Source organism: Gorilla gorilla, chromosome 13 (genome assembly GCF_029281585.2).
Source record: "Gorilla gorilla gorilla isolate KB3781 chromosome 13, NHGRI_mGorGor1-v2.1_pri, whole genome shotgun sequence".
NCBI lineage: Eukaryota > Metazoa > Chordata > Mammalia > Primates > Hominidae > Gorilla > Gorilla gorilla.
Window position 1 is genome coordinate 43,513,085 of NC_073237.2, and position 12,196 is coordinate 43,525,280.

Below are 12,196 nucleotides of genomic sequence, written 5' to 3' on the forward strand. Positions count from 1 at the left end.
AGAAAACCAAACACCGCATGTTCTCACTCATAGGTGGGAACTGAACAATGAGAACACTTGGACACAGGGTGGGGAACATCACACACTGGGGCCTGTCGTGGGGTGGAGGGAGGGGGGAGGGATAGCATTAGGAGATACACCTAATGTAAATGACGAGTTAATGGGTGCAGCACACCAACATGGCACATGTATACATATGTAACAAACCTGCACGTTGTGCACATGTACCCTAAAACTTAAAGTATAATTTAAAAAAAAGAAAGAAAAAAATAAAATAAATTAAAAAAATAAAAAATAAAAGAAGGTAAGAATCAACAAAGAATGAAGAAATAAGAAACTTATTAGTAACAAAAATAAATTTTAAAGTTAAATATGCTTAGACATACGAAATTTTTAAACACCTCAGTATCTGTATGGTGGGTAATTCATCCCCATGGTACTCCCCACATTTAAACAACCTTCCTGAAAACTGATGGAGACAATGCCTGAAAGTCACTCCTGACTGTGCCACTGGCTGAAGTTGGCGGCATCTTAATCTCAAATTTTTTCCCAACTTTATAACATCTTGAGCTACAGCTATAATGAACATCTTTGGGTGGTATGAGGAGGCAGGAGGGATGGAAAGAGACATGAAAATATCTTATTCCTAGGTTGTAAAAGGCAATATAAATGCATGGATTAGGTTCAAAATCTCAACTCTTCATTAGATTCAAATAACAGCTAAATTTCCCTATTTTTCTCATTAATCATTTTCTATTTCCAAGATACTTCAACCATGCCATCAAACTCTTTCTTTACTCATATTCAAACCACACTCTTTTTTGTTTTGTTTTGTTTTGAGAAGGGAGTCTCGCTCTGTCGCCCAGGCTGGAGTGCAGTGGCACGATCTCGGCTCACTGCAATCTCCGCCTCCCGGGTTCACACCATATTCCTGCCTCAGCCTCCCGAGTAGCTGGGACTACAGGTGCCTGCAACCACGCCCTGCTAATTTTTTTTCTGTATTTTTTTTTCAATTTTTAATTTAATTTTTATTAAGGTAAAATATACATATAAAATGTAGCATCTTTATCATTTTTAAGGGTACAGTTCAGTGGTAATAATACATTTATATTCTTTTTAAAAAGTAAATCAACAAAATGACTGAGAAAAATATTTGTAATAAATATGGTAGACTAAAGTTCATATACATAATATATAATGAATTCTTAAAAATTGGCAAGATAATCTTTTCTAATATATCTACAATCTTTCTTTTCTTTATTATAAGTTTTAGGGTACATGTGCACAATGTGCAGGTTAGTTACATATGTATACAGGTGCCATATTGGTGTGCTGTACCCATTAACTTGTCATTTAACATTAGGTATATCCCCTAATGCAATCCCTCCCCACTCCTCCCACCCCACAACAGGCCCCAGTGTGTGATGTTCCCCTTCCTGTGTCCATGTGTTCTCATTGTTCAATTCCCACCTATGAGTGAGAATATGCAGTGTTTGGTTTTTGTCCTTGCGACAGTTTGCTGAGAATGATGGTTTCCAGCTTCATCCATGTCCCTACAAAGGACATGAACTCATCCTTTTTTATGGCTGCATAGTATTCCATGGTGTATATGTGCCACATTTTACTAATCCAGTCTATCATTGTTGGGCATTTGGGTTGGTTCCAAGTCTTTGCTATTGTGAATAGTGCCGCAATACACATACGTGTGCATGTGTCTTTATAGCAGCATGATTTATAAACCTTTGGGTATATACCCAGTAATGGAATGGCTGGGTCAAATGGTATTTCTAGTTCTAGATCCCTGAGGAATCGCCACACTGACTTCCACAATGGTTGAACTAGTTTACGGTCCCACCAACAGTGTAAAAGTGTTCCTATTTCTCCACATCCTCTCCAGCACCTGTTGTTTCCTGACTTTTTAATGATCGCCATTCTAACTCGTGTGAGATGGTATCTCATTGTGATTTTGATTTGCATTTCTCTGATGGCCAGTGATGATGAGCATTTTTTCATGTGTCTTTTGGCTGCATAAATGTCTTCTTTTGAGAAGTGTCTGTTCATATCCTTTGCCCACTTGTTGATGGGGTTGTCTTTTTCTTGTAAATTTGTTTGAGTTCATTGTAGATTCTGGATATTAGCCTTTTGTCAGATGAGTAGATTGCAAAAATTCTCTCCCATTCTGTAGGTTGCCTGTTCACTCCGATGGTAGTTTCTTTTGCTGTGCAGAAGCTCTTTAGTTTAATTAGATCCCATTTGTCAATTTTGGCTTTTGTTGCCATTGCTTTTGGTGTTTTAGACATGAAGTCCTTGCCCATGCCTATGTCCTGAATGGTACTGCCTAGGTTTTCGTCTAGGGTTTTTATGGTTTTAGGTCTAACATGTAAGTCTTTAATCCATCTTGAATTAATTTTTGTATAAGGTGTAAGGAAGGGATCCAGTTTCAGCTTTCTACATATGGCTAGCCAGTTTTCCCAGCACCATTTATGAAATAGGGAATCCTTTCCCCATTGCTTGTTTTTCTCAGGTTTGTCAAAGATCAGATGGTTGTAGACATGTGGCATTATTTCTGAGGGCTCTGTTCTCCTCCATTGGTCTATATCTCTGTTTTGGTACCAGTACCATGCTGTTTTGGTTACTGTAGCCTTGTAGTATAGTTTGAAGTCAGGTAGCGTGATGCCTCCAGCTTTGTTCTTTTGGCTTAGGATTGACTTGGCGATGTGGGCTCTTTTTTGGTTCCATATGAACTTTAAAGTAGTCTTTTCCAATTCTGTGAAGAAAGTCATTGGTAGCTTGATGGGGATGGCATTGAATCTGTAAATTACCTTGGGCAGTATGGCCATTTTCACGATATTGATTCTTCCGACCCATGAGCATGGAATGTTCTTCCACTTGTTTGTAATCTCTTTTATTTCATTGAGCAGTGGTTTGTAGTTCTCCTTGAAGAGGTCCTTCACACCCCTTGTAAGCTGGATTCCTAGGTATTTTATTCTCTTTGAAGCAACTGTGAATGGGAGTTCACTCATGATTTGGCTCTTTGTCTGTTATTGACGTATAAAAATGCTTGTGATTTTTGCACATTGATTTTGTATTCTGAGAGTTTGCTGAAGTTGCCTATGAGCTTAAACAGATTTTGGGCTGACACGATGGGGTTTTCTAGATATACAATCATGCCATCTACAAACAGGGACAATTTGACTTCCTCTTTTCCTATATGAGTACCCTTTGTTTCCTTCTCCTGCCTGATTGCCCTGGTCAGAACTTCCAACACTATGTTGAATAGGGGTGGTAAGAGAGGGCATCCCTGTTTTTTTTTGTATTTTTAGTAGAGACAGGGTTTCACCGTGTTAACCAGGACAGTCTTGATCTCCTGACCTCGTGATCCACCTGCCTCGGCCTCCCAAAGTCCTGGGATTACAGGCGTGAGCCACCACGCCCAGCCTCAAACCACACTCTTAAGAAGTCACTTGACCCCAAAAGTGTTTCTTGAGAAACCAGGTGAGTGGCACTAGTTCCTCTCCAATCTCAGCCTGCATGTGAAAGAAGATCCCATAACTACCACCTATTAAATGGACATTTTACTTTATTTTTTCCTGATGAAACCCTTTACACATGCAGCTACCACTACCATATCATTTACCCTTTTGTTAGTCTGAAACTAACAGGATAGAAAGTATGAATGTAGCTGTAAATCATAAGTTCCTAAAGGCCAGAAATGTAAACACTGATTTAATGCATATTTGAGCAGTGCCTATAATATCAAAGGGTAAATGAGTCAATAAACTGGAAGTTAGTGCTTATAATCTGTTAATTCCTAGTAACAATGAACACCAGAGGATTCATGCCTGACGTTCCAAAACGCATGGAAGTCTAAAAAACTACGATGTAGCTCCCTCAAAAATGTCAGTATTTCCGAAAGCCTAACAAAACCATACCATATATTCACCTACACAAGTCACACAGACTAACTGAAACATTAAATATCTCATTAAATGAGTGTGTTTAATTCTTTTTTGAGTATTCTTTTTTGATTATTTTTCATTTTTATCTTTCATTAATGAAATGAGAAAATAAATTTTAAAGCATTTAGTTTAATAGACAAAACTTAAAAACCATGGGGTTAGCATGGGGAAGGGAAAGGTTCTTAATGCTAAGCAGGTTGGTAATCCCTGATATAACCTGTTTGCTTCCATTTCTACTTCTTAGCCACATGATTTTACAGGGAAACATAAATCATCGGTCAACGGCCCTCTTAGCCCAATCAAATTCAAATGGCCTCAACAAATATTTAAAAAGATTAAGTCGGCTGGGCAGGGTGGCTCACGCCTGTAATCCCAGCACTTTGGGAGGCAGAGGCAGGTGGATCACATGAGGTCAGCAGTTTGAGACCAGCCTGATCAACTGGTGAAACCCCATCTCTACTAAAAACACAAAATTAGCTGGGCGTGGTGATGTATGCCTGTAATGCCAGCAATTTGGGAGGCTGAGGCAGGAGAATCACTTGAACTCGGGAGGCGGAGGTTGCAGTGAGCCAAGATTCCACCACTGCACTCCAGCCTAGGCAATAAGAGTGAGATTATGTCTAAATAAATACATAAATAAAAATAAATACTTAAAAAAACATTAAGTCATGCATCCATGTCCCCATACATGTGCCTTGTATGATAAACGTAAGTCAAAACTAAGGTCGTCTTAGTAATATAAGGTGTAAGCTGCAAGATGATAGTTGTTGCTTTGAATTTAAATAATTTGTCTATTGCTGAAACATGGTTTTCAGAACAAGGAAGCTTTAATAATAAGTTTTTTGATTAATTATTACTGAAAACTCTCTGCAAAGGAATTCAAAATCACATTCTACAAATATTTCTCCATATGAATTTTAAGATTGTTTTATCTAGTTCTGTGTAGAATGATGGTAGTATTTTGATGAGAACTGCACTGAATGTGTAGATTGCTTTTGACAGTATGGTAATTATCACAATATTGATTCTACCCATCTATGAGCATGGGATGTGTTTCCATTTGTGTCATCTATGATTTCTTTCAGCAGTGTTTTGTAGTTTTCCTTGCAGAGGTCTTTCACCTCCTTGGTTAGGTATATTCCTAAGTATCTTATTATTTTTTTTTTGCAGCTATTGTAAAAAAAAGGGGTGGGGTTCTTGATTTGATTCTCAGCTTGGTCACTGTTGGTATATAGAAGAGCTACTGATTTGGGTACATTAATTTTGTGTCCAGAAACTTTGCTGAATTCTGTTATCAATTCTGGGAGCTTTCTGAAGGAGTCCACATAGCCAAAGCAAGACTAGGCAAAAAGAACAAATCTGGAGGCACCACATTACCTGATTTCAAACTATACTATAAGGCCACATTCACCAAAACAGCATGGTACTGGTATAAAACTAGGCACATAGAACAATGGAACAGAATAGATAACCCAGAAATAAACCCAAATACAGCCAACGGATCTTCAACAAATCAAAAAAAAAAAAACATGAAGTGGGGAAAGGACACCCTACTCAACAAATGGTGCTGGGGGTAACTGGTAAGATACATGTGAGCTTAATTAGCAAGCTACATGTAAGAGAATAAAACTGTACAGAAGGATCCTCAGCTCTCACCTTATCCAAAAATCAACTCAAGATGGATCAAGGACTTAAATCTAAGACCTAAAACTATAAAAATTCTAAAAATAACACTGGAAAAACCCTTCTAGACATTGGCTTAGACAAGGATTTCATGATGAAGAACCAAAAAGCAAATGCAGTTAAAAACAACGATAAATAGCTTGGACTTAATTAAACGAAAGAGCTTTTGCATGGCAAAAGGAACAGTCAGCAGAGTAAACAGACAACCCACAGAGTGGGCGAAAATCTTCACAATCTATATACAACTGACAAAGGACTAATATCCAGAATCTACAACAAACTCAAACAAATTAGCAAGACAAAAACAAACAATCCCACCAAAAGTGGGCTAAGGACATGAATAGACAATTCTCAAAAGAAGACATACAAATGGCCAACAAATGTATAAAAAAATGCTCAACATCACTAATGATCAGAGAAATGCAAATCAAAACCACAATGCAATACCACCTCACTCCCGCAAGAATGGCCATAATAAAAAAAAATAGATGTTGGTGTGGACGCGGTGAACAGAGAACACTTCTACACTGCTAGTGGGAGTGTAAACTAGTACAATCACTAGGGAAAACAGTGTGGAGATTCCTTAAACAACTAAAAGTAGAACTACCATTTGATCCAGCAATCCCACTACTGGGTATGTACCCACAGGAAAAGAAGTCATTATACAAAAAAGTACTTTCACATGCATGTTTATAGCAGCACAATTCACAATTGCAAAAACGTGGAACCAACTCAAATACCCATCAATCAATGAGTGGATAAAGAAACTGTGATACACACACACACACACACACGATGGAATACTACTCAGCCATAAAAAGGAGTGAACTAATGGCATTCACAGCAATCTGGGTGAGACTGGAGACTATTATTCTAAGTGAAGTAACTCAGGAATGGAAAAACCAAACGTCATATATTCTCACTCATAAGTGGGAGCTAAGCTATGAGGACACAAAGGCTTAAGAATCACACACTGGACTTTGGGGATTCAGGGAGAAAGCGTGGGAAGAGGGTGAGGGATAAAAGATGACAAATTGTGTGCAGTGTATACTGCTTGGGTGATGGGGGCACCAAAATCTCACAAATCACCACTAAAGAACTTACTCATGTAACCAAGCACCACCTGTTCCCCAATAACCTATGGAAATAAAAAATAAAAATAAAAAATATTTCTCCATAGCATGCAAGACTTATGGCAGTGTAGGGAGCAATGTCTAAGTACCTGTGAGAGTGGAAATAGGAACAACATACTTGTATTCAAGACTAGTGTCAAAGCAGCAATTTTCCAGGGCATCCAACGACTTCATCAGAAGAAGGTTCATCTCTTGGCCAGATATATCACTGGTTAAAGATCAAGGGGAAACAATGAATTATTTAAAATTAGTCAACTATCCAAAATACTGAATACAATATTATACTCTCAATATTTTACTGGAAATACCAGCATTTCTCTTAAAAAAAAAAGTGACAATATTGATGAGTTGCATATGCTTATTTGGTAGTCACAGAAACTAAGTCTGACAAATTATTCAATAATTGGGTTTCTGAGCAGTATAATCACTTGCAAACCAATAAACACAAAATCTCCTATTTTTGATTTTTCTTAGCCTGTTCAAATTTTAAGCCATTGAAAAATAAAAAAGAAACTCGGAATTCCAAATATATATTTCTAAGAATGCTTAAGTGATTTTCTTCAGAATACTTAACGTATTAACCTGACATTATCAATAATCATTCCAAATCTTTCTTGCAAAGACTGTCACTTCTGATTTCATGTCTCAGTTGTGGAGGTTATAAATTCTATTCCTTTACTTACTTTTTTTTAAGAGGAGAAAATCCTAGACCTATATTTGTTTGCATTTATACAGCAATTGATGATTTTATAAATGCCTGGGTGAGAAGTATGACTTGCATAGTAAAATAAAACTTAAAAGGTTCTATGGTTGTCCCTCCAGGCAGATTTGTGGGCTTCATCACTGACATTTTAGTAGCTACAGGTTCCTACATCTTAACTCTCATATTGCTACTTCAGATCATGCTAAGTGGAATGTAACTCCAGGAATGACAACCAGGCAGAGAGCACTTTTTAAACATTTTCCCAAACCAAGACTATAGCAGTGTTGCCCAAAGTGAAGGAATTTCTGCAATGAAAAACAAATGCCCACACGCACACCCCTCACATCACACACACAGACTTAATAGCTTTAACTAAATAAATCCTATAAAAGTTGTCCTTTGGAGTAAAATATACTTAAATATCCTAAACAAATGCTAAAGAGATCATATTTGTATTTTCTGGGGGTTATGACAGAAGCAAGAAGCTGTGGAACAACATTCCACAGCTTCTGAATAAATTTTAGATGGAACTTAAATTCAGGAGACTTTTTCATAAGCCTTAGCAAAAAATGAAATGATTTTCATAATTCTCCCTTTTTTTTTTTTTTTTTTTTGAGACAGAGTCTTGCATTTTCACCCAGGCTGGGCTGGAGTGCAGTGGCACAACATCAGCTCACTGCAACCTCAGCCTCCTGGGCTCAAGCAATTCTCAAGCCTCAGCTTCCCGAGTAGCTGGGACTACAGGCATCTGCCACCTTGCCTGGCTGGTCTCAAACTCCTGGGCTTACATGATCTGCCCGCCTCGGCCTCCCAAAATGCTGCAATTACAGATGTGATTCATAATTCTCTTCTACATGGTGATTTCTTAGTCTCTGAAAAACAACATATTGTCCTAATTCTGTTCCCATTAAAGGACCACATTGGGACAGATCTGATGTCACCGACTAGTCAAAATCAACAGCTCTCAAAACACTTGCTTTTAGAAAAAAATTTAAACTTTCTCCAAAGATGAAATTCTCTGTTAGCATTGTTACTACCTGGTAAAAAATTTATTAGTATCAAAAGGCAAATATTTGAGATTCCTCAATTCCAACAAATTGGAAAGGTGGGAGCCATGAATAGTTATATTAGTAATGGCATTACTAACACACAGGCCCCAAGTAGAAGGAGGATGCTATCAAACACAGGAACGTTAGGGCAAAGTTAAAATTTGTAGTTATTCTGTGGGTGCTCAGCTAAGGAAGGAGCTTCCTGATGTCTTTGCCCAGGGTTTCCTTCAGGTGTGAATTCAAGTCAGACAGACAGGAATGGAAGACAACCTAGGAAGCAGGGTCAAGTGTTCTGGGGGAACCATCATAGGTTTCTCCAGGCAGCATGATTAAGTTAACCACAAATGCAAGCTTGTCAGCCTAAAAGCAGCAGCATCTCCTCCTAAGTTAGTGAAGAAAGGAGTCAGAGCCAGAATAGGATGAAATGAGTTTCCTAGAATTAAACTGCTACGGCTCATTTTTAGTTGCAAAACATGTTGCTTGAAAAGATACCAAAGAAAGAGCATGAACACAGATGGTGGAGAGACTGTCATTTGTAGCATAGTAGCAAAGGGAAAAAATCACTTTCAAGTTTTAAGTCTTTAAAAATACTTTGTGTTCTGTCACACACACAAGATATGTAACAGTCAAATCACATGCAAAGGGCAGTTTTTTATTCATCTCCAGAACAAGACCTATATTTATTAATGATGGTGAACAGGACAAAATGAATATTCTGGCCATATTGCACTTACGGTCTCAAAGACTAAAAGAATAATCCCAATCATCTGACAGATGTTTCTAAGAGCTGAAAATGATCATGTGAAATATGGTATTCCCCAGAATCAATAGCAATTCACATAAAAGTTTCACATACTTGTGTTTGTGAAGAACTTAACCAGTGGTCTCAAACTGAAATAAATACAGCATAGTGTCATCCAGTTTATCCACACCGACACCAGTTCTTGCCTTTGGACAGCTAATTTCTGCCAACCAGGAATTTAAAAGAATCTAATATCACAACAGAATGCCTCTCCCTACTATCATATTTCCAAAGTAGGAAAACAGGGCTAAATGCCTACTCATTGACATCAAAATATTCATGATAAGCAAATATTCATGTTGTAGCCCACTACAATCAATGTAGATATATAAAATTCTAAGAATTGCTAGAAAATAAAGAATAAGCAGTATGAACAACAAAACTAAAGCAGACTGATGCAATAAAAAAACCTTTCCGATTTAGTGGAATTTTCCACCTGAGTCTATTCCATTAGCTCCATTCAAGGGTAAAGTTAGCAGTCCAAAAACGAGCAATCAAAGTGAACAAAGCACACAGTATAATATGCACAGATTAAGACTCTTTAAGGATTATAAAAATGTGGCCAGGGCACAGGAAAAAAAGCAATATTTAAAGCCGGGTACATGTAGTTCTCAGGTGATTCAGTGATTCCCAACACCCCTTAGGCACTAGAGATATGCCAATCCTCTCCTCTCATTTTACAGTGATATCAACAAAAGATTGGCGGTTATTTTCATCCCATACAAACCAGAAAAAAGCAGCTTTTTACTTATAGCACCATAACTTGACTTTTCTCATGTCCACCACACATAGGTACCTGGGGCTTTCATCTAAGCATGAAATGATTTTCAAGTAACCAAACACTTTAATACTAGCAACCCTTAAAATACATTAATACCTACACGATGGTATTTTAGATAGATAAATTTACTCCTAAAGAAGAATAAAGGATCAACTTGCCCATCTCAAAAAGTTTAGCAAACACATATTGCTCAGATACAATGTTTATGCATAGGTGCATATGGGTGCAAAATCCTTTGCAAAAAATCACAAAGAAGAAAAGCAGGAATATTTTAATAAACTATACCTGAGTTTCTCTTCACACAAGCGAGAGAGAAACATCCCTAAAGCAAGGCCCATGTGGATTTGCACGGCTTGAGACTCATCAGCACTTGGTTTCCCAGGTAACCTGGCAGTCAGCATGTTCAGGATTTCCTCAACCTTCTCTTTGCAAGAGATAATGAAAACTGGCACAAGGAGAGACAAAGCCGTGGCGGCAGCAGAACGGGCAATGGCACTAGCTGTGTTTTCACCAGAATAGGACTTCTAGGACATGCCAAAGAAAGAAAACAGGGTTAGCCTTAAACATGAAGGAAGCATACCTATCATAAAAGCACTATACAACCACACAAGCTTCTCTTAGATCCACCCCGGCCGACACCCAAAATAATACATTTTTTAAAAATCCAAACGTTTTTGTCTATAGATTATGCTTTCATTATTAATGAAATATTTTGCTACTAAATAATTAATAATATCCTTTTAAATCTGAAAAACCAAATTACAAGCGTCTTCCTTTTAAAGGTTATAAATTCCCTCACTATAAGGCTTGAAACAATTTCAGTGTTCCTAAAAGCCCACATGTATATATATTAAAAAAACAAAACAAAACAAACAAACAAAAAAAAACTGAAGCTATCTGAGCTTGGACAAACCAGCAAGCCACATTATAAATGTCCAGAAAGCTAGGAGTTTTCCAGGAAAGAAAGGAAAAGGGAGGAAGAGAGTTTAAGTTTAGTATGGAGAAACAAGTATAAATTTAGCACAGGGATCTATTGGCACATCTCCCAAAATTTTTGGTGGGAACACTTCCCAGTAGATGGATTATTTCCTACAGGGGGTTAATTCCTTTTAATTAAAAAGGAAGTTGAAATCCTAAAAGCCTTTGGTTACAAAGCAATAACCAGCTATTCAAAATGAAATGGAGAGCTCTATATGCCCCTTCCTACATGTCATTATGGGAAAAGAAATGAATAACAGCCCTAATAAAATGACAGAGCAGCTGAATATGAACAGCTTCTATAAGAATCCCAGGTTAGAGAGCTCTACCAGACATTATATACATTTATAAATATGTCTCAAGTGAGAAAGAAAGCCCGTTTATCATTCCTCACTATTATCCAATTTAAAATTTCAGACACACCATAAGGGCGGTGTTGTCCCTTGCAGTTAAAGCACATTAAAATGTGTTTTTAATTCTAGGCCCATTCGCTCTCTAAGCTTTAGTACTTTAAGGATAAAAATCAAACGTACTAAGTTACACTTTAAATTAATATAGCACTATTTTAACGATAATGTTACTCAAAATGACCCAGCTGGTAGCACACAGGAAATAAAGTGACTTTTAAAACAGGGCTTTGAAAAGTATGGTAATGCAAAACCTCACAAAGGTAAGAGACAATCAGAGCTGACTAGTAAAGAGATTATTTTTATTGGTTTGCAAGAACTAAGCAGCATATGAGAAATTTCATACAGTGTCCTGCTCTGGTGAATACCTGAACTAGATAGTTATTGCAAAGACCTCCATAAGCATCTAAAGTTTTCAGTCATCATTAAAGAAATAAGAACACTTCTGACAGAAAGTAAATCATCATAAAGCAATTAACTTTTTGAGCAAAATTTATGTTCCAATTTAATTCTACATCATCTAGTAAGTCATTTTTTTTTTTTTTTTACCTCAACTATGGTTAAAAATCTAGCTCTAAACCCAAAACCCCTGATGAATACATACCAGATCTTCCCAAGGGCAGGACAGAGGCACACAAAATACACAGAGAAGACCTTCGGCATTAAGGTTTTAAGCTAAATTCATGATCTTAGCAACAGTT

The 12,196-nt window shown here is 37.3% G+C and overlaps 1 protein-coding gene across 4 annotated transcripts in view; it reads right to left on the bottom strand.

Moving 5' to 3' along the window:
- The window catches only part of FOCAD (focadhesin), a 312,606-nt gene that overhangs the window by 58,364 nt on the left and 242,046 nt on the right, over nt 1-12,196 (bottom strand). For all 4 annotated transcript variants that reach the window (XM_019034046.4, XM_063696326.1, XM_055351762.2 and 1 more), the window contains 2 exons: nt 10,396-10,634; nt 6,894-6,983 (listed from right to left, as the gene is read on the bottom strand). In XM_019034046.4, the coding sequence (XP_018889591.3) occupies nt 6,894-6,983; nt 10,396-10,634 (329 nt within the window). The remainder of the gene's footprint in view (nt 1-6,893; nt 6,984-10,395; nt 10,635-12,196) is intronic.